Below are 26430 nucleotides of genomic sequence, written 5' to 3'. Positions count from 1 at the left end.
GTATAATTTTCACCCTTCCCAAAAAAATACAAACGTGTATACTTTTCACTCTTCCCCAAAAAAATAAAGCTTTAAAGCTATTTCACACCAAATAATATTGAAATACAAACCATACTTTGTAAGCTATCCTAACTGTGGCTAAAATTATGTAACCGATTTTCGATAATAAATTTAAAAAATCCAAAATAAAATAAAAACGTGTATACTTTTCACTCCTCCCCGAAAAAATTGAAGCTTTAAGGCTATTTCACAACAAATAATATTGAAATACAAACCACACTTTCTAAACAATCCTAATTGTGGCTAAAATGTGTGTTGGGCCTTGGTAATGTACATTATTATAGTTTACCAAATGCCATATAGACACTATGAAAATCTCTGAAATTTATAGCAATGCTTCTATTTTTTTAAAAGGGGTGCGACCACAAGAAAAAGTGTGGTTCATATATTATCATTTACATCATAGTTATTAGGGTTGTGTCTTCTAATGGTAATGTATCATGTTTCATCTGCTATATTTGAGTGGGGAAGTTATTATTAAACCCTCTCAACCATAGTTATTATTAAACCCTCCCAACCACCTAGAAGTATGATTACATTATGATTATGTCATGTGACCACAACATATCATGTTTCATTTGCAATTGAAACCTAGGTGAAAAAGTTATTATTAAACCTTCCCAACCACCCAAAATAACATCCATTAACAACAATACTTCTATTTATGTCGATATAATAGAAGTCCATGCATTCATTAATAGCTGTATAGGTAATGAATATAAAGGCATGTTACAAGAATTTAATTCTTTTTATGTCAACATAATAGAAGTCCATGCATTCATTAATAGCTGTATAGGTAATGAATGTAAGGGTATGTTACAAGAATTTAATTTATAAGGACTTCACGTAGTAAAGCTGCTTTACAGCGAAGCCTGCTATGGAAATAATTTGCATACTAAACATTATTTATAATATAGAAGCAAAAGATATAAATAACAAATTAATGTATTATTAAATTAAGTAGTAGGTGATGAAAATAATTTTCATAATTTTTAATTTGCACACAGAAATTAAATTATTTATAGTACGAAGTGAAGAGACGCACACGACTATAAAATTTACAGAATTAACTGAAGGTAGATCATAATAATAAATTTTCGAATAATAAATTTTCGATGTCAGGGTAAGAGACATTGATTCCACGCTAGTAACAGTTTCTGAGCATTGAAATGGGATGATAAAAGAATTGACTGCTGAAGCTTGATCCCCTGACATGTGGAGTTGCAATTGATGTTTTCATAGAAAGCTTTTAGGTCCCACATAGTAAAGCATTCGGATGGGATGATAAAAAGATTAGCAGATCCGGATCCTGCAGAAAAGAAAATTAATATTTTCTACTGAAAAGGAAAGCTTAAGTCCCTCTTTTGAGTTTTTTATTTCATAGATTGCTTTGTAGTATAAACGTTTAATTATGTTTTTTATATCGGTTTTTTAGAAAGGCCAATGGAGACTACACAACAAAGGGAGAGGAAGGCTAACAGCTCCTTCATGTTTAGTGGTTTTTCCCAGGCGAATGGATAAGGATTGAGGAAAACTTTAAGTGTTATTAAAGTTTCAGGACTCAGTGTTATTAAAGTTTGAAGATATTTATATGGTTAAAGTGATAAGGTCAAAAGTTTTAGAGTTATAATTTGAGGTTTTAAATATTGGATAAGGATTCACGAAAATTTTAAGTGTTATTAAAGTTTGAAGATATTTATATGGTTAAAGTGATAGGGTGAAAAGTTCTACAGTTATAATTTAACGGTTTAAATATAGATATTCTAGAATTTGAAAATTTGGTTGAGATTTTAAAAAAGTATTTTAAGTATGTTAGAGTGGTAATAAATTTGAAAATTATATATGTCAGATTGAAAATTTGATTGAGATTTAAAAAAAATATTTCATGTATTTCAAAGTGGTAATAATTTTGAAAATTATATATATCAGAGTGCTAATAAAATTAAATTAGAAATTTTATTGATGGATTAATAATAAAAGGATAAGTTTAGTTTTTTTTTTTTTTAGAATTTAGAATTTTGTTAGAGAAATTATTATTGTATTTTTAAATGTACAAATCAATATAGTGGATATTCTCTCCAACTACTTAACTTCCTAGTTTTTTTTGTAAGATTGAGTATAACTCCCTCAGAGGAGCCCTCAAAGTGCAGTTTTCCATTTATATGGAGGAATAGAGTTTAATGATGTCTGCATGATTGAGACATGAGGTGAAATTGGAGGTAGACTTTGTTAATTAGGAGGTACTTCAGTGTGTGGTGGAGCATACCTCAAAGTGTAGTTTTCCATTTATATGGAGGAATAGAATTTAGTGATGTCTGCATGATTAAGACATGAGGTGAAATTGGAGGTAGAATTTGTTGATTAGGAGGTACTTCAGTGTGTGGTGGAGCATGTGCTACAAAAAAGATCTAGATAAAGGCCTCATCTTATTGAGATTAAGACAAGTAGTTGTTAAAGGGGAGTTTTTGAGTATATAACTCCTACTTATCTTAGGTGTGATTATGGTTATGATGTATTGAGATAATTGATCATAATATACACTTGGTTCTCTATATACAGAGTCTTTTCCTATTAATTAGGAGATTGTTGAGCCTAATTGGTTTGAGAGACTCCCTCCAACAAGTTTGCTTCCTAGTTTCATGTAAAGTTGGGATAATTACTCAATTAAATAATTGTATGTCTAATATAGTTTGTCTATCTTAAGGTTTAGACCAAATCTATTATTTTATATTTGTACATTATATTATTAGATAAAACTTTGAGCACAATTTTAATTTTCAATATAATCTACTTTCCTTAAATCAACACCCCTCTAAAGCAAATGGATTATATAATCTCAATAAACAAAATATGCATGTGTTTCAACAGTAATTTTAAGTATTAAAAAAACATACTACAAAAATTAAAATATAATATATTTAAATATATATCTATATATATAGATAGATATATATAATAATAATAATAATAAATTTAATAATAAAAAATACATAAAATAAAAGAATATCAAAATTAAATATATTAAAATTTCTTTACATTGTGATCAATTTTATTATTAATTTTATGTAATAACATTTATATTTATCTAATTTCTAATTTTAATCGTCTAAAAAAATCAAAATTCAATTACTATAATGAAATTTAACCAAACAAAATTTACATATAAAAATATTTATTTCTACGTCTAAAAAATTCATTTTAAATTATCTTTCAACTCCATTCAAATGTGCTAAAACATAAATTTTTAATTAAATAATATTTAAAAATCAAATTTCACCCAACAAAATTTACATATAAAAATATTTATTTCTACATATAAAAAAATCATTTTAAATTTATCTTTAAACTCCATTGCAATGTATTAAAACATAAAGTTTTAATTAAATAATATTTAAAAATTGAATCAACATTTAAGACAAATTATTTTTTTTAATTCTTATTTAACACTTGGCTTGTGACAGACTTGTGACATCATCTGCTATTATATAGAGCTTTCGGCGCTGTGTATTTTGATTAAATATTATTTAAATATATAAATTATAGAATATTAGAATGGAATATTTTGATTAAATATTATTTAAATATGTATATGTGTAGAGATATTTACAAGGTATATTAGTGGATTCAAGCGGGTTTTAATTTTCATTAAATTTTAAGTTTAAATTTTATGGAGAGGTATAAGAGAGTGATTTATAATATAGATTAATTGGGTTTATGTGGTTTTGTTTTCTGTATTGGTGGGTGAATAATCTAATAGTTATAGTTGGTGAAATCATAATGATAAGAAAAGTTGGAAGACATGGTCCAATGTTTAAGAGAGAAAATTTGGTCTCATGGTATCTTGTGTTCTACCACTAGATAGTTATAGTTGGTGAAATCATAATGATAAGAAAATTTGAAAGACATGGTCCAATGGTTAAGAGAGAAAATTTAGTCCCATGGTATCTTGTGTTCTACCACTAGATAGTTATAGTTGGTGAAATCATAATGATAAGAAAATTTGAAAGACATGGTCCAATGGTTAAGAGAGAAAATTTAGTCCCATGGTATCTTGTGTTCTACCACTAGAAAAGAAAGAGCTATCATGGTATCTTACACCTTTAGATACTACTAGAAATCACCGATACCATTAGAAAGGGAAGGCTTTTCTTACACCTTGTCAAGCAATCACATTTTGAGGTCAGAGAGATTTATAAAGATGGATTAAATATAGATTAGTGAGTTTACGTGGGTTTCAATTTTCATCAAACCACTGAAAAAGTTAACTATCTAAAAAATCAAACTTATTCTTCCCTTCAACATTAAAACTCAACTCAACCAAAACTCAATCTAATTATGGGAAAAAAATAAAAAATAAAAAACAATTCAATGTTCAAGCTAAAACTTTTTCCCAACTAAAGCATCTCGGATTCTTTGTACGAGAGAGCATCCAATTGCCATTAAATACATACATGAAATATATTGTCATTAGATACATATAGGAAATATGTTATCGAAGTCAGCGAATTTCTGATCAAATCAAACTAGTTGAAAAATATGTTATGTGAAAAACAATGGGGAAAACAACACTGGTAAGTGTGGAAACCAACAACAAAACCTCAAAAGTTGCTCCGGAGGCTTCTCGTAAAACTAGATCTCATGGAGGAGTGAGTTTGCAACCGCGAATATCTCCTGCATTCTCTTACGCTAAGCACCACAACCTTTTCATTCCAAACCGAACTGCCACAAACAAATGACCATGTCAAACCAGGCCACCCCGTAATAGAGGAGGGTCTCAAGGAGTCACTCTCCGTCCACTTCCTTGTGCCTTTACCTTCCCCTTCCGGCATGATCATGGCATAAGAGTCATCTCTCTGTTCTGTTATTCGTCCACGAAATTTCAAAATGGTGAGTTGGAGAGGTGCCTGGCAGCAGGCACAGAATGAAGCGACGAAGTTTTTGGAGGCAACTTGGGGTTCGGTGAAGGCCTATCATTGTTGCATGTCATCGGTACTCGACTGTTCAGGTTGAAGCCACAAAGTCATAGAAACTCCTAAGAACTTACAACTCAACTATTGGTGTCCGCAGCCATACAACCAATAAACTGTCAATATTTACGACTATCACATAATGTGGTAGTTAAAAGGAATTTTGTTGTTATTTGATCTTTTGCTACCCGCTGATAGTATTCGCGAATGATCTGCATTTTAAAACATAACGCAACAAGTTAAGTCTAGGTTGGTGAATTGGATGCTGCTTGAACGAACCACGGATGGTTGAATGGTATAAAAATAATTATTGTATTTTAAAAACTAACACAGCAAGGTAATTGGTAGCTGCTTGAACGAACCACATATTGTTGAATGTTAGAAAAACAATGAATAGTGAATGTTTCATAGAAAAAATAGTGATAGAGGAAAACAGTTAGTCATGTCACTGGTCAATAAATCAACAAGTTTCATTTTAAAATTATATTGAGAACATAATTATAGATTTAGAAATAAAAATTAATTTATTATTAAAGAAGAGGGGTTTCCCAGCAGCCCCTGCCCTAAGCTGGAGGAGTAGGGAGATGTTTTGGAGTAGGGAGATGTTTTGAAATTGGAGAAATGTACAGTGTGCAGATCAGTAATAAGCGCATGGAGGTCTTGAGTGCACCAAAAGAAATAACAAGAAGCTTAAGTGAAGTTGTCAAGACATGAGTCCAAATCTAAAATTCAATACATCATTAAGGTGCATTTAGTAGATAGAACCCATAAGAAGATTTTGCACTTATAAGGAAAAAAACATGAGTCCAATTCCAAAATTCAATACATCATTAAGGTGCATTTAGTAGATAAAATCCATAAGAAGATTTTGCACTTATAAGGAGAAAAAAAAAATAGTTGGAAGTGACCTCTTATCTAACATCATATACCATTTTTAAGGTGATTTCAGTATATTGATAATTGCCTGCTAGAATCCATTATTATTTCAGTCATTTTCAGGTCATTTGAAACTTCAAAATTTATATGTTAAGTCACATAAAATTCCTTGCTTTATATTTTATGTAAACTTCTGATTAGGTGAGATTAAGTGAGCCTACTTTTCATTTTAGGAAGAAGCTCAACAAACGTTTATAGTGTTTGAGTGTAGTTAAACAGAAAAGGCAGAAAAAGAGCACACCATAAAAACAATAGTAGAATATGGCTACATTTATCTTCAAGCCAAAGTGTTATTTAGCATGTATACCATCTTTGAGTGCAGCAGACACAGTAACGTTTGTTACATTTGGAGCACCAAACCACCCTTCCTTTGTCATTTCGCTGACACTGGTAAACATGAAACTAAATCTCTTCGATGATGAATTCATTGGTTTCTCTTCATCAGCAATATCCTCAGGGTAAACATGAAACTAAATCTCTCCGATGATGAATTCATTGGTTTCTCTTCATCAACAATATCCTCAGGCAAAGAACATTCTTGAAGCTCCTATAAAAAACATGAAAATATAGTTCAACTCAAGAACACTTTTAAAGCTACAAATTCCAATATCATATTATGGAAATCCATCAGCGAGCTTGCAGATCAGCTTTCAAAAGGACTACACCTACCTGAGCTTTACGGTACCTGGATAGAAGTACAAGATGGTCTTACAGTAGTTTTTTCCAGGCAAAGTGTTATTTAGCATGTATACCATCTTTCAGTGCAGCAAAAGCAGTAATGTTTGTTACATTTGGAGCACCAAACCACCCTTCCTTTCTCATTTAGCTGACACTGGTGACACATCAAACTAAAGATCTCCGATGATGAACTCATTGGTTTCTCTTCATCAGCAATATCCTCAGGCAAAGAACATTCTTGAAGCTCCTATAAAAACATGAAAATATAGTTCAACTCAAGAACACTTTTAAAGCTACAAATTCCAATATCATATTGTGGAAATCCATCAGCAAGCTTGCAGATTAGCTTTCAAAAGGACTACACCTACCTGAAAAGAATATATACAGTAGTTTTACAATAGTTTTCATATAATAATTTCTTAACTCTTTTTGAAATTGTAATATGTCACTACATGGGTTTGTTAAGACTATTGTTTTCCTTCAATCACTTGATAGACAAGGGCCTTGATATTACAAAGGATGTGGATCTTTCTGGATCTATAACAAAATATCTAAATAAACTTGTCTTGGTATGATATATTTTGGACTATGACTAAAACATCTAAATATTGTTAAAAAACAAATTTGTCCAACCAAACAAAGTGAAATGAAAACTCAAGACTACTAACATAGTGGATAATTCCATCCCTTAAAGGTTTATATAATGGACAAGGGGTGGACTCAAACGAAACAAACCTGAGATAAGTCTTGGCAATGAAGTTTCCAATTTCAAGGATGGAAATTTATCTTAAAGTTTAGAAACCTTTGCGAATCCCACTAGTCCATAATATGAAATCTATAAAATGTTTGGAGATATTTTTTTAAAAATATTCAAATTTATAATATTTTTATACATCCTACATATAATTTTTTGGTGATTTTTAGGGTAAAATAATTTCATTCTATAAAATCTCGGTGAATCATTTTTACAAAAAAATGGAAATTAATGAATCTTTTTTTTGGAAAAAGTATAGAAAATTAGTCCATGGGCAAGCCCCTAAAATTTTCCCATGGTTAAAAGTAAGTTGTAAAACACTATTTTAGATGGCAGTAGGGTTATTAGCAATGCCTATCTAGTCCATTGGGTTACAATAAATGCATGTAACTCCACGAAAGATAAATATTGTATTGATCTCACTGTTATTGTTTGCTTATGATTTTAAGGTCCACATACATAACAAAGAAGTTAGGGTGATTCTTTAACTGTGAATTTGAAAGGAAGCTTGCAGCCTCTTTTACAGGCTGTATTAGCGTCACCCTATACCAGGCTGTATTAGCGTCACCCTATACCATATCTGATTATAGTTTAGAATTCAATAATTCTTTTAGTGTAAAAACACAAAAAAATTAGATCCCAATCCACATAATATTTGCTGTTGGTGTTGGTGTTCATAGAAATGGAGTGTGCAACATAATTATGCATTATGAGCATTCAGTAGCATTCATTCACAATGCAGATTTGCATATACAACATATAAGTCCAACCCTTGAAGGTTTATACAGTGGACAGGAGGTGGATTCAAATAAAACAGATCTGAGATGAATCTTAATGATGTTTCCAGATATGAAACCTAGTCAAAGCTTTAGATAGTAGTAGGGTTATGAACTGATCTTTGAGAAACACGCAATGAGAAATAAATTCTAATGTATCATTGGATTTAACAACCATTTAAAATTTATAAAATAACTCAAATCATCCCTTAAAATAAAAATGTTATTTTTTACCTTTTCATTAAATCTTCTTATCTAATTATCTTATGAAATTTTAAGGTTTCATTAAAAACATCCTTATTAACCTTTTCAACAATTTTATACTTTTTATGATACCATTTTATGATTCTTTTTACATTGCAGTATGATAAAAAAATGTTAATAAGGTGATCTGATACTAATAAAACTATTATAAAGTTGTTTAACCTGGTTTATATTAGATGGTAAATTCAATTCATTACTTAAAATGTTTTAACGAAAGTCATAATTTTTTTTCCAAAAAATTATCAATATTTTTTTATATGTGGTTTTTATATAGCAAAGTTTAGAATTAAGGATGAAATTAATTTGAAGAATTTTTTTAATTTTTATTATCTAAAATAATTTTTTTTTCACTAAAAAATATTAAAATTGAAATCATAATTTAAAATAATAAAAAATAGTTAAAATTAGTACCCAAAATAAAATCTTCCTTTGACTAAAAAAAATATTAAAATTGAAATCATAATTTAAAATAATAAAAATTAGTTAAAATAAAAAAGTAATTACTTAGACTAATTACAATTTTAATATTAAAATTCAGAATAAAGAAATTCTAGAAATGAAAAATTAATATAATCAAATATTAAAACAAATTAAAATACAAATATATTTAAATTTAAAACAAAGAAACTCTAGAAATGAAAAATTAATATAATCAAATATTAAAATAAATTAAAATACAAATATATTTAAAACATTTTTAAAAGCGATTTAGTATTGAGCATGACTCGGAATAACCACATTCCATATCCCTTCAGCTCTTTCCAAATAGAATAGAGGGCAATATATAGATTTAAATCTGCAGCACAATTTCCTTTTGTACATCAGGGATTTTGTAATTCTACACCCACGCCTGCAAGAGCCAGAGCTTCTTCTTTCATTTGATGGAGTGCGTAAGCCCAATCCTTGCAGAGTTGTTGAGGATTCGGGAAAATATCTTCTGCAGCCATTGCTACAAGTTTAGCCTTCCCCGCGTAGCTTTGAAAATGCACAACCAAACCCTAAAGGCGAAAAGTGCAGAGGAAGAAATAGTTACACAAATGATTATTACAAAGAAAAATTGTAGTTATATAAGTAAAATTATAATTTAATTTGATTGCGGATTTTGATTGAGAATATTTTGAAATCTGATAAGTAAAGGTGAAATCAATTGCTTGTGTTTGTTTGTGCTCAAAATTCAATTGTTTAACTTTTTTCTTCTATCAAATTCTAAAATATTTCCGAAATTTACTAATAATGAGTTAACTTTTTTTAGTCTATTAAATTCTAAAATATTCCAGAAATCTACCAACATTATTGTAAAATCACAAACCTAAAATATTCCAGAAATCTACCAACATTATTGTAAAATCACAAACCTGAGGCAGTCTGGAGACAGTGGTAATAATATGAGTAACTAAGTTGTTGTGCACTTGAACTTGTTCTACTGGGCCTTGTACATTTGAGAAAACGAGGGTGGTGTTTAAACATTGTCGATATGGGAGGTAAATTGCAAGCTGTTCACACACCAAGACATTGACTCAGTTCCTGAAAGAGAAAATAACGTCACAGTCAACGACAGATGACCAATCTTACATTTATTCCAAAAATACGCGCGATTAAGGCGGTAAGTAGGTAGGTAAATTGAGCCTCGAACGATGCTTTCTTTCTGTTTAACCTGCCCTTGGCCTCCTTGCAGTAGTCCAGGAAATGGCTACGTGTACGCAGCGGGATGGGAAGTGTCCACAAGCTGAATCCGTTGCCCCATCTCGCGTCTCGTTGATTCTTCTCCATCATGTACTCCAATGGCTGCCAAATACAAATTGTAACTATGGATTCAGAACCCTAAAAGCATAGGGCATAATTACTGCAAAATTCAATTATATTATGTGTCGATGAGCTACTCTTACATGGAGTCCAGGGGACGGTCTCGTATTCACTGGAACGAGTGCCCGGATTCGAAGGTCCGACGCTTTCTTGGAACGCGATCCATCTTTATCTGAATATTTCACAAAATCAAAATCCAAACTAAAATTCTTGCTCAACATCATCATCTACTGTAAACCCTAAACGGTAGAACCCAACTAGGGCTTAGCTATTAGGGTTTATTGCTTCAGAGTTAATTGTATTAGTGGAATAAAGATTGAAACAATGGTCGCATGAGGGATTTCATACAGAATAATCAAAACCTACATTTTTCGGTAACATTACGAAAAATTCAGCAAAACAAAATTTTATGGTTATTGATCACTGTTTCGGACTTTTTTTGGTTTCCCTAGAGCAGGTTTTTTTTGTATTTTTTTTGAGAGTGTGTTTATGATTTTAGTATAAAATGAATTTTTAATAAGATTATGATTTTTAGGAGTGTAAAATGAATTTAGTATTTAGAAATTATAAATTTTGCGGATTACATAATTTAAACTTATGATAATATAAAAAAAATACAAAAACAGTTAAAATTTCTAATTATTAAACTAGACTAACACTCCACAGTCGATGAAAAGATCCTTCTAGGTCTGTTTATGTTTTTTCACCTTTGAATCAGTGATATAATATATAACATTTTACTAGACTATGATTTATGGTAATTGTAAATTAGTTATTGGATGATTAAAATGGATTCAGCCTCTTGATAAAAATGTCTGATAATTAGAATAAGCTAAACTCTAAAATAAGCCTATTTTAGATAAGGAGATCTTTCTTAATTTAGTTTTTTTTTTTCCTTCTTCTAAAATTATAATTTCTAACCATTTGAAATGAACTCTTGAATGATTAAAATGAATTTAATATCTTGAAATTCTAGATTTTACACATTACAGAGCTCAAAGTTATGATTCTATCTGAGAATCATAAAAAAAAATATCCCTGCCAGATTTGAAAGGGGAAAAGGATAAAGACTCAAATAATGGTGTGCACAAGTTGCACTCAGATTGTTACTTTTCCGAAATTGACCATCAATCCATGTAAGTCCATGAAATTGAGAACCGCGAATTACGGGGCATCGTAATTTTAGTACGTTCTGACTAGAAATAGAGTCTATGAATGCCAGATATTGTGCTCTGAGCGAAACCATAATTTAAGTGAATCCATTAAAAACCCTTCACTATTACCAAAATCTCTCTGCAAAAAAGGGTTTGATGTGAGCTGTCTACAGCGCTTCCTTGTCAGTAGAAATCTTTGACCATGAAACATTTTATTGACGGTTTTTAAAACAACTCAAACTTTGGCCATCAGACATACTAATTAGGGTTTTTATCTATTTTAAAACAATCCAAATTTTAACCCTGGACGGTTTTCATCTATTTTTTAACAATTTAAATAATTCTTCACTGTTTTCATCTATTTTTTAACAATTTAAATAATTGGATTTCGGAAAAAAAAAATTATATATTTTAAAATAATTTGAATGTTAAAACATGAAAAAGAAAAATTAGGTTTACCTTATCTAAAAAGCTCATGAAATAAAAACATGAAAAAGCAAAATTAGGGTTACCCTCTCTAAAAAGGTCATGATTTATTCCAGACATTTTACAAACATAAAGAAAAAGATCACAGCTTTTGAAATTCCGAAGGTCGCGGAAATTTCACAAACATAAATAAAAAGGCCATGGCTTTTAAATTCCGAAGATTTCATAAGTGTCACAAACATATGGAAAATTAAGTGTTTCACTTGATTCATATTTTTTAAATTTCACAAATATTTCAAAATTTACACAGAAATGGATTCAGTAACATTAATAATTATCAGAAACTCAAAATCTTAAAATTTTATAGTTAGATTTTCAAATGTTTCTGCCAAATTTTCTCGAAATTATACCTAATTTTATAATTTTCCAAACAAAATTATAACCTATTTAAACCACAGCCAAATTAAGCTCAATACCCGAAACTAAAGCAATTTAAATGCTTTCTTACAAAGCTTCTGAAGTGGTTCTTCGGCTGACCCGTGATGACCGGTAATAGTCTAGAATATAATTTATGATACACACAGACGACATAATGTTTACATGTGATCTGGTCAGTTCATCGTTACTTTCTACTGGTACCAAAGGCTCGCCTTTAAAGCTTGCCAGGCTCCATGTGACGGGAGTTTCAATGTGGAGCAATGCCGATAGATACGGACTTGTAAGACTCCATGTGACGGGAGTTTCAATGTGGTGCAATGCCGATAGATACGGGCTTTTAGCTGGTAATGTTAGAAATGAAAATTTAACAAGGCTAATAGACAAAAGGGATCTGTAGCAGGTAATATTAACGGATTAAACCAGCACGCTATATATTAGATATTAGATCTAGGCATTTATAAGGATATTTTAGAGTGATAAAGCTTTTGGAATGGTAATGATTTGCAGATCATTTTTTGAATGGATGTACTTAATACTCAGCACAACGATAAAATAAAAAGAATAATCAGTTTAAAAAACATAAAGTTTTAATACGAATTACCAAACTTAAAACTAAGTATACTAAGTTCAAAAGGGGTAAAGGCATTATGCAAAGAATTGCACTATTTTTTTATTTTTTATTTTTATTTTTTTAGAATTAATTTGAATTTAGATTGGATCAGCCTAAGGTTGGATAGAAAAATGATTTTCTTATCAATGAGATGTTATGTTGGAAGAAATATCTGTTTATCAATGGGATGATATGTTCCTTGAAATAGTTTATTTTTATTTTTTGGAAATAGAAGTAAGATTTCCCATCAATGGGATGATAGGTTTTTTGGAATAGTTTATTTTTATTTTTTGGAATTAAGTTGAACTTAGACTGAGCAAGGTTAATGTTGGATGGGAGAAGGATCTGCCTACCAATAAGATGTGATGTTGGAAGAAAGATCTGCCCACCAATGAAATGTTATGTTGGAAGAAAGATTGCTTACCAATGAGATATTATATTCCTTAAGATAATTTAATTCCCCAAAAATAATTCTCATCTTCCCGTCTTTCCTCATAAAATTTAAACCTCTAAATTGATAAGCACAAATTCACAAATCAATACAGACTTAAAAACACACGATTCAATTAACAAGGTGACCAATTAATCTACACCATTAGTGCAGTATTTCTTTTCATACTTCAAAGAATTATTAGTACAGGATTTCTTTTCATACTTCAAAGAAGTAATCGCAGGTTGGAAAAAAACAAAGTTTCTAGTCAGTTTAATAACTTAGATTCAAATATGATTTTTAATTGAGAAAGTTTTTTATTTTAGTATATAATTCAAAGTTTTATATATATATGCGCTATATTTGAATTTTTAAACCATATTCATTAATCCCGATTCTCATTATCCTCGGTTCAGATCGCATAACTGATAAAACTGGATTAAAACATAAAATGTGACTTTTAAGATGGCAATTGAGTTTAACTGAGAATGCAAAATTAGAAAAAAAAATCATACCATGTAGACGATTAAAATACCGCACAAATCCTGCAGAGAGCATGCCGGTAATTACATCATTCACTGTCTGCAGGTTGAAGATATTTCACATCATCTGGTAATGGTGGCACTATATGTCTGCAAAACTTACTAAGAAAAAGTAACAGCAGTGCAGTCGTTCAAGATGGAAAGTAGAACTTACCCCATTCACAGCCTTTTTGACAATGGCAATGTCCTGAAGGTCAAGGGTGACATGGGCCAGACGCTTTGGATGGTCTACCACTTCTGGAGGGCCTCTGAGAATTTTGCTGTCTTTCAAACACAGCAAAGTTGCCAGAGCATGAAGAAGCTCTACCACTGTACACCACAACGAGAAAACTGCACTCCACATAGCTTGCAGAATGCCCCTTGGAGACCAGACTGACCGTTTGTTTTTACTTGCCCTATTGCTACATGGTATGGTGGGCATGGAGTCAGGCTGAGAATGCTTTCTGGTTGAATCTAGGAATAAAGACATGAGAGACACACAGTCTCCTATGCAGTGATGGATTTTGAAAACTACACTAGCTGCAGCTTCTGGTGATTTGTAGTTTAACACATGGATTTGCCATAGAGGCCTGGAAGGGTCCAGGGGTGGAGCAGTAGCCAATGAGGCTGTATACTCTTCAACAAACTGTGGATTCTGAGTAAAGGAGTTACTAAGATTTGGCACTATAATGTGTTTATCTATATCAACCTCCTGCTGCAGCACCCATTTCTGATTTCCATTTCTGCATCTCTTCTGGATTCAGAAATTAACCATCAGAATTAACTCAACTCACCATACCAACAAAAAAAACAAAACAAAACAAGATGATGAGAATTGAAACAAAACAAGATGATGAGAATACTGACAACTATACTGGAGAAGCGCTTATGTTTCACAAGAGTTGATTGCACAGTTGCCTTCAATGAAGGCAGATCCACTTGTTTCTCCTGACCTATGATAACTAAGATGTAACTATCCTTATAATGGTGGCGAAATATGGCTCCCTTTGGTGACATTGCTTCTTCTTCTTCACAGATTTCATTTTTTTTCACAGAGATTTTCCTCACACCTGTCTGCAAGTATCCGAAGTTGCTCTTTCCACCAGCCATTGCGTGGTTTCTCGATAGGCCTACTGCATAGATGTCCCTTCGTATTAATAGAGTAGTGTGTGCTTTGTAATGTGATTCCTCCGACCTCCAGACACCCGACACCCATAAAACAAAATGTGAGGTACGCACTATTACTCGTTGGGTAGGCAGATACATGTCATTTTCTGTTCTACTATTTGTGGAAAAAGTTTGAACTTTATGTGGTGACAACGTAAGATTTCGTGACTAATTGCAGGACCCATTAAGACGTTGGAGGAGGCGTGACTATTCACGGGGAAGTCATATATATCAACTTCTTTATGTACTGGGAGTTGGCAGAGCTTTTAATTTCTTGATGACCGTTTTCAAGGTTGGTTGGGTCCTTGAAAATGATGGCGAAAGTTTGACAAAAGGTGGGTAGATATCCTTATCTAAACCAGTAATAGCCACAATACTCTCCGACTCTGTATGCCGCGACTGCTAGGTACTTGCAGATCATTAAAGTACTGGTAGTGAATTATTTTAATATTGATATTTTGAGGAGCTCCCTACATTCAATGAAATAGTGTTTTTATTTTTATTTTAAATTAGTGAAGCACACTTATATTTTATATTTTCATTTGGCAGAAATTTTTTTTCCCTTGATATCATGAATATCAATTAAGTGTTGTTGAGGGAGGTTGCGAATTTGCGGCATGAAAAATGATGGGAATTTAGTAAAAAAATTCAAAAAATTTAGCCGCAGGAATGTTTGAATCAGGTTTTTATCTTGGAAATAGATTCAACACCATCAAAAACTTTTGGGGTATTCAAAATCTTGGAGCTTGATAGTTGTAATATGGATTTACAAAAAATTATGTTGGATTTACAAAAAATTATGTTGGATTTTATCAAAATAGTGCCAAAATTTGGATAAATTTCTGGGCAATTTTTTAAATAGACAAAACAATTTAGCACCATGAAATTAAAAAATTTGAATTTCAAATTTACCATTTCAAAAAACATTTCTGGTAAAATAGACCAAAATATATGTTTTAGAAAAGTCAAAAACTTTGAATGGTTAGACTCTATCACCACAAGTGGTTGTCACTCTCAACCACTCCCCATAATATTTGTACCAATAATCTCATAAGCACTAAACCTCATACAAATGAATTCCTCTGCACCTTATTATGATTTATTCCAATTATGTTATTATTTTAAAATTTTAGATTTCCGGTCATATAAACCAAAAAAATATATCTAAAAAATTCAAAAACTTTGAACACAACAAACACTCTCAACTCCTCTTAAAATTTGAACCAATAATTTGATAAGCACTAAATCCCATATAAATCAATTAATCTACACTTTATACTTATTATAATTTATTTGTATTATATTATTATAATAAATTTTAAAACATTTTGAGGGGGGGGTTTGGGGGGTAGCCGGCGCTTAGGGTTCACGGGCGCGTTTGCAGGCTAGGGTTAGCAGACGACGCAGCACTCCAGAGCTGCAGGTGGAAATCGTGGGGCAGAAGTCGAAGAGAGGCACGGCAGGCGGATTGAGCAAGGTAATCTCGAAGCATAAACGAATTTAAGTGATAAGTTTTCAGCAGAGAAACGAGGTTAAACATTAAAAGTATTAGAGCTGAGTAGGAAATGGAAAATCGGCAGGGGAGGGGAGAGATCCCCTCCTATAAAAATGTTGTAGCAGGTGAAACCAGTGCAAGCGGAATGCAGCGTAATCAGAAGGAAAACTACGCACCAGTGATGGGTAACCTATGGCAAAAGAGGATGGGTGGGAAATGCCTTCCAAGGGCACAAAAACAACCTAGATATGTCATTCCCTGCAACAAACTTGAGGAATATAACTGCTACATGAAGGACCATGCACTGATATGCAAGTTTGTAGGGTATTGGCCAACTGAGAAAGAACTGTACAGGTGGATTTATCAAAGGTGGAGACCAAAAGGACATATAGATCTGAAACTGGGAGCAAAAGGGTTTTTTACAGCCATCTTCGCGAATCTGGAGGACAAGGAAAGGGTTTTTGAGGAAGGACCGTATTTTATGAACAATGCGGGTCTGTTTATGAAATACTGGGAAGAACGATATAACCCTGAAAAAGAAAGAATGCTAGCCGCCCCAATCTGGGTTAGATTGTTTGGTTTACCAGTGGAATTTTGGGATCCTGAAATACTAGAGGGGATTGGGAAAACAATTGGGGGCTTTGTCAAAATAGCAGAAGCAACAAAGCGAGGAAAATATACATCATATGCAAGGCTCTGTGTTTACATGAACATCGCAGAACCCCTTCCAGAATATATTGAGCTGGAATATCATGATGAAATCTGGCAACAGCCAATAGACTATGAACATATTCCGTTCAGGTGCCGAAAGTGCCATGAGTACGGCCATCTATATAGACAATGTCCGCTGAATAAGGAGGAAGGGTTAAATAGAAATCAAGAGGAACATCAAAGAGAATCAGAAAAAATGGAAGAGGCAGATAGGGACTTTCAACAGGTTACAAGAAGGAAGAAACAAGGCAAAGAGGGCTCCAAAACTCAGACACAAGAAAAGCCCCTTAATACAGCGAGTCAAAACAAGTTTCAAATCCTCCAAGACGAAAACGAGGATTATGAAGTGAACCTGGAGGATGATGAAGATCTTGGGAATACGCCAATGGAAATAGTTAAAGAAATTAAGGGAAAAGAAACAGATACGGGGAAAGCAGCTGAAGAACGGGCTGTGGAAAAGTCAGAAACAGTAACAAACCAAACCCAGATGGAAGTGGAAAGCCAGATGGAAAATGAGGTGGAGGAGGAAAAAATCATGAAACAGTTAATTCAGGAATGGAAAAACCTGGATAGCAGATTCATACCAGAGAAACAGAAACAACTGTACAAAGAAGCATTTCAAAAGTACAAGGAAAAAAAGGGGAGAACATGGATAAACAGATAACCATAGTAAGTGAACAGGAGAATGGTCAGATTGGAATGGACGGCTCTGGCAAAAACAGCAGGAAAAGAGGACGGAAAACGTTGAGTGAAGCCATTCAGACTGTGGGAGAAACGCTGATAAACTCAGGTAAAGTGATACCTCTGTCAGAGGTATTCTTCCCCTCCTATCAAAAGTTTTAAATGATTATCATCAGCTGGAATATTAGGGGTCTGAATAGTAAAGGAAAACAGAGGTACATGAAAGAGAAATTGAAAAAGGACAAGCCGAGTATTATGATTCTTCAGGAAACGAAAATTACAGTGCAGCAGTTGGAAGAAATAATCAACAAAAATAAGCTTCAATACGAAGTTATGGGGCAAGATGCTATTGGATCTGCGGGAGGAATTGCAATTTTGTGGAACCCAAACGACATCATCCTAGAAGGCTGGACCAGTATGACCAGAATCCTTACAGGCATTGGTAGAATAGTAGGAACGAAAGAAAAGGTAGTCATCTCAGGGGTTTACGGCCCACATTCCCCAGGAGAAAAAGAAAGCTTTATAAAAAACATGAAAGTAATTCGTAGAATTTATCCAGAGGCTGCATGGGTTATAGGAGGCGATTTTAACTTAATCCGATCCCTAGAGGAGAAAAAAGGAGGGATAAGAAAGTCAGATCAATACATGGATATGTTCAATGATATGATAGATGATTTAAGACTTGTAGACATTCAAACTATCAATGGAATCTGCACCTGGAACAATAGGAGGGGAGGCAAGAATCAGATAGCATCGAGACTTGATCGCTTCCTAGTATCAGAAGCTATTATGAACAAGGATGTTTTCGTTGAAGCGAAGATCATGCCATCTCTTGGATCTGACCATTGGCCTATCAGACTAGAGGTGGATATTAAAAGGAATCGTGGAAGGAGACCCTTCAGATTTGAAGCCTTTTGGTTAAGGGACCCGGGATTCATAAAGAAAATGGAAGAATGGTGGACGCAAAGTACAGTTCAGGGTAAAGGAAATATGCATACATTCCAACTGAAACTTAAAGAGTTGAAAGGGAGAATCAAGAAATGGAATAAGGAGGAATTCGGTAACATTATGGAAGACAAACAAAAACTAGAGGGAGAAATGGAATCACTGCAACAAAAGATAATAACAGAAGGTAGGTCAGAGGAGAGCATTAGAGAAGAAGGGATAATTCTTGGAAAACTAGAGGAAAGGCGAAAGCAAGAAGAAATTCTATGGAGGCAGAAGTCAAGAATAAAATGGTTAAGGGAAGGGGAAAGGAACACAAAATTCTTTCATCAGGCAATGATTCAACACAGACAAAGAAATAGGATATTATCCATCAAAGACCAGAATGGCGAAAGAGTAGTGGAGCAAGAAGGAATCGAGCAAGTGCTGGTGGAACATCACAAAGATATCCTAGCAGAGCCTCTAGTTGACAGATCGGAAGCAATAAAGGAAATATGCTCGGCCATTCCACGATTAGTTACAGAAGACCAAAATAAGGCTCTGATGAGAGCTGCCAACTTAGAGGAGATAGAAGAAGTAGTAAAATCCATGAAAAAAGGTACAGCTCCAGGTCCAGATGGCTTCACGATTGAATTCTACCAAGCGGGATGGCATTTTCTGGGAAGAGAAATCCTAGAATTGATAGAAGAATCTCGGATGAACCAGAAGGTATGGCCTGCCATTAACTCTACCTTCTATGCTCTGATTCCTAAGAATGATAATTTAGAAGATGCCAACGGTTTTAGACCCATAGCATTGTGTAATGTTATTTACAAGATAATAACAACCTTGATCGCCAAAAGACTGAAACCCTTGCTGGACAAGTTAATATCTACTGAACAAACGGGTTTTGTAGAAGGTAGACAAATCCTAGATGGCCTTGTAGTAACCCAAGAGGTTATCCACTCATTAAAAATGAAAAAACAAAAGGGCATGATGATTAAATTAGATCTGTCGAAAGCTTATGACAGACTGAATTGGAAATACTTGGAAGAAGTCCTGGAAAGTTTTGGCTTCAGCAAGAGATGGGTAAAGTGGATTCATAGTCTAATTTCAACTCCGAACTTCTCCATACTTGTTAATGGAACCCCCTCAAAAACTTTTAATGCGTCTAGAGGAATTAGACAGGGAGACCCATTATCTCCGTTTCTTTTCATATTGGCAGCAGAAGGCCTTGGTAGATATATTAAAAAAGAACGGGCAGCGAACAAAATCAAGGGTTTGCAGCTATGGGGTAATAATCTGCCCTTAACCCATCAGCAATTCGTTGACGATATTATGTTATTTGGGGAACCAACTGTAAAAGAAGTGAGACAGCTGAAGAGGATTTTGGACTTATTTGCTAAAGCTTCTGGACTGGAAATTAATAGAGACAAATCCTGTGTTTTTATATTTAATACTATGGAACAGATTAAAACTCATCTTACAAGACTGATGGGCTTTAAGCGAGGAGAGCTGCCTACGAAATACCTGGGGAATTTATTGGACTTCACATCCAAAAAATTGAAAAATTGGCAAGGAGTCTTGGACAAATTGAGAAACAGAGTGGCGAACTGGGCTTTTAGAACTTTAAACATGGCAGGAAGGGTAGTGCTGGCGAAATCAGTCCTCCAAGCTATTCCCATATATCCTCTGTCGATAATGGCGGCCCCTTTAGGAGTCTGTTCAAAGATTAGAGAGATCATGAGAAAGTTTATCTGGGGAGGGGCGAATCAACAGAAAAAATGGGCCCTAGTTTCTTGGAAACACCTAACAGAGAGGAAGGAAAAAGGAGGATTGGGTTTACGCGACCCGGAAAAACTCAACAAAGTGTTAGGAGCGAAGCTCTGGTGGCGATGGTTAAGAGAGGGTAATGACCTGTGGAAAGCCATTTGGAGACTCAAATACAATATGCCAGACACAATAGTTGACATTTTAAGACAGAGAGAAACCCCCAAGGGTTCAACAATCTGGGATCTAGCTCGACAGAACAGAGATATAGTAGAAAACCATACATTCTGGGAAATTCGAGGCGGAGAGGAAGCCAACTTCTGGGATGACAAATGGCAGCAGAAGGAAAAAATGAACAAAATTCAGACGGTCCAACAGCTTCAGGAAAGAATAGAGGGAAATCGAAAATGTGTCAAAGACTATTGGAAAGATAATGAATTGGACGGAATCTGGAGAAAATGGATAGAACCAATTGAATGGGACGGTGAGCTAAATCAAGAGCAACAAGAAGCTTATATGAAAGAGGTGGATTCCAGGAAAATTAGAGCTCGTACAGGAAGGGACATTCTTAGATGGGGGAACTCCATGAAAGGATCTTTCACCGTCAAAGAGGCATACTACTTAGCGGACACACAGGCTATAAATGAGGAGAATCTTGAATGGAAGATTATTTGGGGAAGCAACTGGTGGCCGAAAGTATCCCTATTCATATGGCTTGCAGCTAAGAACAAGATCCTAACTTGGGACAGAATTCAAAAAAAAGGCTTCAGTGGACCCTCAAGATGCTGTCTCTGTAAAAACGAAGAGGAGACCCGAAATCACCTCCTAATTAATTGCTCGTTCACTAAGAAATTATGGGTTGATACAAGAAAGATATTCGGCAAATCTGAGATAACTCCCAGAGACATTAACGCAATAATTTTCCAATGGAATAAAGAGAAATTCCAATGTAAAGTTGTTAGCAGAGCTTGGGATCTTATTGCAGGCTTCGTGCTATGGATGATATGGAAAGAAAGGAACCGCCGAATATTCCAGGACAAAATAAAGGATTCGGAAACTATATGGAGACGAGCGGTCAGTCTAATGAGGGAAACAATCTTGGTGGAGAAATGGGACGTGGAGGACTGGAAGGCTAATCAAACTGAGGAGATGATCCTGAACAGTTTAAACTTAAAATATGAGATGGTGTATCATAAGCAGGACATCAGGCATAGTGCGCGAATCCAAAATTCAGATAAATTTATTTATCCCAGAGATAACTTCATCAAATTAAACTTTGATGGAGCATCGAAAGGGAATCCTGGCAATGCTGGTTTCGGAGGCATATTTCGCGATAGTCAGAAGCAGGTAAGGTGGATTTACGCTGAATGGGGCGGGGAAATGACGAATAATGAGGCTGAATTTTGGGCGATCCACCAGGGGCTGCGAATTGCAATCCGAAATGGTTATACAAACTTGGAAATAGTTGGTGACTCCCAGATCGCGATTGAAATATTGAAGAAACTTAGCAATGGAAGAGATTGGGAACGAATTACAAGCAGTTGGAGAACTGCCGGAATTGTCCAAGAGATAGCGGGTCTGTTAAAAAGGATAGAATACAAATTAGTTAATCATGTAAGGAGGAATGGGAACCGCGCGGCCGACTTCCTGGCGAACTGGGGTTGTAAAGGACGAGGCAGCATTGTAGACAGCCAATGGAAAGCGGTGTGTGCCAGCAGAGATTGGGTAGACTTGGCAAAGATTATAAATGAAGATCATGATCAGGCAACGAGCGAGAACGCCAGGATTAATGAGCTGGATAGGTGAGCGGGACTGGAGATCTCGGTTAATGAATGCAGGTCAGTATGGACAGAGGATTGATATGATGGTAATGCACAATGCAGTACACCGGCGGCGTGCGTGGAAGGCATCTCAGGATCACCCCCACCGTGAAATAATTAATGCGCGCGATCGGAGAGGATGGTGGAGCGGTATGTCAGAACTTCAGACAGTAAATGATAAACAAGGAATGATGGCCAGAAGAGGCATCATCCCGGATAATAAATGGCGGCAATGCAGCGCCGATATAGTGGCATACTTCGGGGGCGGAAAGATAATAAGTACCCAGACGGGTAAGGGAAGGCAGCAGATTAGTTTCTCCCCAATTCAGCGAGCAGAGGTCAGAACAGCAGTGAGACAGCGAGACAGGAGAGTTTTTAGCCGGCACCAGAGCATACCCCGTGGCATAATTGGAGATAGCATGGAAACCAGGATGAAGTCTAGGGTGGCAGAGGAGCTGAATATTGCAGCTGACAAGAGCAGGGACAGGAAAGGCAAGGCTGTTGCGAAAGAGGAGCTCCCGGCCGAAATTTTTGAGATTACGGACGAGTCTGAGGAGGAAGAACCCCGCCGCGAAGCTAACAGGAAGTTTAACGCACAGGGCAGATCAGCAGGCGGTGGGAACCAGCAGTCGAAAGAGGATCAGCCAGCACCGCAGATGGAGCGCGTAAGAAGATACGGCATGAGAAGAAGTGATAGGGGAGCGGGAAGTAGGGTGGATACGGGCGGCAAGAGAGGTCGGGGGCAGAGCAGGAATGAAGGCGAAAAAGGCGAGAACACCAAGCAGGAAGCGGGACCAGCCAAAAAAACGAGGAGGTCGATGGAACAGAGAATTCACCAGGCTGAGAGGGCCTATCAGCAGAATACAAATCCAGAGGTTAGAAGAATTATGCAACATTTGGAGGAGGAGTCTCTTCAAGGCCAATCTGATGCAGAAATGGAGGACTGGGAATTCTTACTGCATGACCCAGGCAACACCAGGGGCAGAATGTCTCTGTTCAAGCAATCTCTCCACATTTACTGGGTAATGAAAAGGTTATTGGCAAAAGCATTAGAGCAAGTTGCTACTGAGATGGTGGAAATAGCGCAGGGAGGCCCTGAATTGCGTAGGGAACTGAGGTTCATACACATTGCTCTAGAGAGGCAAGAGAAGAAATTGGATGAATTACAACAGCTATTGAAGGGAGAACATCAGGGAGCAGACGGAGGAGCAAACCAGCAACCTGCAACTGAAGATGTCTGAGAAAAGATATGTATAGGAAAGTTCATAGTCTAGTTAATTATAGTTTTTTGCATGTTCTAGATAAGGGAATATATTTTATGCAGACCAGTAGGATTAGGAGTTCTCAGGACTGTTTAGTCCATCTTGCAAGGATAATCAGACTTTGGGCTTTCTATTTTTGGTCGGCCATTAAAAACTTTAGATGGCTTAATTACTCGGTTTCCCCATGAGGGCGAGTTAATATGTTTTTGATACTATGTTCTGTTTTATTTTCTATTCAGTAATAGAAAGAGTACCACCTCAGCTTACAAAAAAAAATAAAAAAAATTAAAACATTTTACTATGTGTATTATATTATTATAATAAATTTTAAAACATTTTAGGTTAAAATTAAAAAAAAAAGGGAAGGTAAGACCATGATCCTGGAAACTACAGGCAGGTATTAGTTTCTTTAAACTTAACTTCAATTTAAAAAAAAAAAAAAATATTACAAAAAACTAGATTTTGTATATTAAAACTCTTCGTCCAAAAAAAAAATCTTAAATAGCAATTTACTTGAACTATGTTTAGAATAATTTTGTAATATAGTTTTACTAAAAATCTAATTAAAACTTAAAAAAAAAAATAATGATATAATTTAAATCTAAAAAAAAATTATAATATTAAAATTTTTTTCTAGAAAGAAAATCTTGATATTATATTGAGGAGATATACAGACAAAAAGTTCAGATGGTCTTGTAGCATCTGAAAAACCATGTGGCAGATAACCATCATGAAAACATGATCTGTTTAACAATATTTTGTGAAGAAAAAACCAAAATCACCTAGTAGTTCCGGAAGATAATTAAAATTTGCATTCTATTTACTTATAATTCAATATATAAAACACAAAATAAATAAATTTAAAATTTTTGAAATTTACTTTTGTGTTATTTTTTCTAATTTTCAATAATAAATTTTTGAAATCCAACATTATTAAAAATAATAATTTGATTATTACAATTTACATTCTATTTACTTATAATTAAAAATATAAAATTTCGATAATAAATTTTTAAAATCCAACATAAATAAAAACGTGTATACTTTTCACTCTTCTCCAAGAAATAAAAACATGTATACTTTTCACTCTTCCAAAAAAAATTAAAGCTTTAAAGCTATTTCACACCAAATAATATTGAAATACAGACCATACTTTCTAAGTAATCCTAATTGTGGCTAAGATAATAAATTTTAAAAATCCAGCATAAAATAAAAACGTGTATACTTTTCACTCCTCTAAAAAATTGAAGATGTGTATACTTTTCACTCCTCCTCTAAAAAATTGAAGACGTGTATACTTTTCACTCCTCCTCTAAAAAATTGAAGCTTTAAGGCTATTTCACAACAAATAATATTGAAATACAAACCACACTTTCTAAGCAATCCTAATTGTGGCTAAAATGTGGGTTGGGCCTTGGTAATGTACATTATTATATTCTACCAAATGCCATATAGACCCTATGAAAATCTCTGAAATTTATAGCAATGCTTCTAATTTTTTAAAAAAGGGTGCGACCACTAGAAGTGTGGTTCATATATTATCGTTTACATCATAATATTATGGTTGTGTTATCCGATGGTAATGTATCATGTTTCATCTGAAATATTTGGGTGGAGAAGTTATTATTAAACTCTCCCAATCACCCAGAAGTATGATTATATTATGATTATGTCATCTGAGAGCAATGTATCATGTTTCATTTGCAATTGAAACTTAAGTGGGAAAGTTATTATTAAACCTTCCCAACCACCCAGAATAACATCCATTAATAACCATACTTCTATTATGTCAAAATAATAGAAATCAATACATTCATTCCCAACCACCCAGAATAACATCCATTAATAACCATACTTCTATTATGTCAAAATAATAGAAATCAATACATTCATTAATAGCGATATAAGTAATGAATGTAAGGGCATGTTACAAGAATTTAATTTATAAAGTCTTCACTAAGTAAAGCTGCTTTACAGCGAAGCCTGCCTATATATAAAATTAAAATCAGTATAAGCTATGGAAATAAATTTCCTAGCCTTTCATTTGCATATTTAACTTTATTTATAATATAGAAGGAAAAAGATATAAATAGCAAATTAATGTGCCCGGTGATTGCACCTAACCACCGATTATCTCGACTGCGTACTTCTAGAAGTACATGGATGAATTCTAAGAAAGGAACATAAATGATTCATACAAATTACTCAATGGTAAATGTCTTATTATTAAATTTAGTGATAAGTGATGAAAATAATTTTCATAACTTTTAATTTACATAATGAAATTATTTATAGTACCAAGTGAAAAGACCCACACCACTATAAAATATAAAATTTACAGAATTAACTGAACGTAGATCATAATAATAAATTTTCCATGTCCTGGTAAGAGACATTGATTCCATGCTAGTAACAGTTTCTCAGCATTGAAATGGGATGATAAAATAATTGACTGCTGAAGCTTGATCCCCTGACATGTGGAGTTGCAATTGTTGTTTTCATAGAAAGCTTTTAGGTCCCACATTGTAAAGCGTTGGAATGGGATGATAAAAAGATTAGCAGATCTGGATCCTGCAGAAATGAAAATTAATATTTTCTAATGAAAAGGAAAGCTCAAGTGCCTCTTTTGAGTTTTTTATTTCATAGATTGCTTTGTAGTATTATATTTTTTATATTGGTTTTTTAGAAAGGCCAATGGAGACTACAAAACAAAGGGAGAGGAAGGCTAAGAGCTCCTTCATGTTTAGTGGTTTTTCCCAGACGAATGGATAAGGATTGAGGAA

At 34.0% G+C, this 26430-nt stretch overlaps 2 protein-coding genes across 2 annotated transcripts; one reads left to right on the top strand and one right to left on the bottom strand.

The window, feature by feature from the left end:
- Window positions 1–9060: 9060 nt before the first annotated feature.
- LOC149196406 (medium-chain-alcohol O-fatty-acyltransferase-like) lies at window positions 9061–15003 on the bottom strand. The gene is made up of 7 exons (XM_089405551.1): window positions 14685–15003; window positions 13993–14571; window positions 13812–13878; window positions 10322–10410; window positions 10008–10220; window positions 9791–9928; window positions 9061–9433 (listed from the first exon to the last, which is right to left on the bottom strand). Exons 1-7 carry the CDS (start codon window positions 14925–14927, stop codon window positions 9257–9259), a joined length of 1506 nt encoding a protein of 501 aa, XP_089261677.1. The 5' UTR covers window positions 14928–15003; the 3' UTR covers window positions 9061–9256.
- Window positions 15004–16549: 1546 nt separating this feature from the next.
- LOC149196405 (uncharacterized) lies at window positions 16550–22371 on the top strand. The gene is made up of 3 exons (XM_089408274.1): window positions 16550–17659; window positions 17767–17980; window positions 18155–22371. The coding sequence occupies exons 1-3, from the start codon at window positions 16550–16552 to the stop codon at window positions 22369–22371; spliced, it is 5541 nt and encodes a 1846-aa protein (XP_089264400.1).
- Window positions 22372–26430: the final 4059 nt, after the last annotated feature.

This window comes from Pinus tabuliformis, chromosome 2_2 (assembly GCF_031772625.1).
Source record: "Pinus tabuliformis cultivar Carrire ecotype Pingquan chromosome 2_2, CPIR1, whole genome shotgun sequence".
In the NCBI taxonomy this organism is placed as follows: domain Eukaryota; kingdom Viridiplantae; phylum Streptophyta; class Pinopsida; order Pinales; family Pinaceae; genus Pinus; species Pinus tabuliformis.
The sequence above is the reverse complement of the archived record's forward strand: the minus strand, read 5'-3'. Positions and strand labels throughout refer to the sequence as shown.

What these genes read in the sequence shown, in the direction of transcription:
- LOC149196406 (XM_089405551.1), bottom strand. Translation starts at nt 14,927, where the DNA reads ATGGCTGGTGGAAAGAGCAACTTCGGATACTTGCAGACAGGTGTGAGG. An exon ending in CGCGTATTTTTGGAATAAAT is followed by an intron (nt 9,929 to 10,007) that starts GTAAGATTGGTC and finishes GTGTGTGAACAG; the next exon opens with CTTGCAATTTACCTCCCATA. An exon ending in CTGTCTCCAGACTGCCTCAG is followed by an intron (nt 9,434 to 9,790) that starts GTTTGTGATTTT and finishes TTTCGCCTTTAG; the next exon opens with GGTTTGGTTGTGCATTTTCA.
- LOC149196405 (XM_089408274.1), top strand. Translation starts at nt 16,550, where the DNA reads ATGGAAAATCGGCAGGGGAGGGGAGAGATCCCCTCCTATAAAAATGTT. An exon ending in CTGTGGAAAAGTCAGAAACA is followed by an intron (nt 17,660 to 17,766) that starts GTAACAAACCAA and finishes CCTGGATAGCAG; the next exon opens with ATTCATACCAGAGAAACAGA. An exon ending in AGAAACGCTGATAAACTCAG is followed by an intron (nt 17,981 to 18,154) that starts GTAAAGTGATAC and finishes CGAAAATTACAG; the next exon opens with TGCAGCAGTTGGAAGAAATA.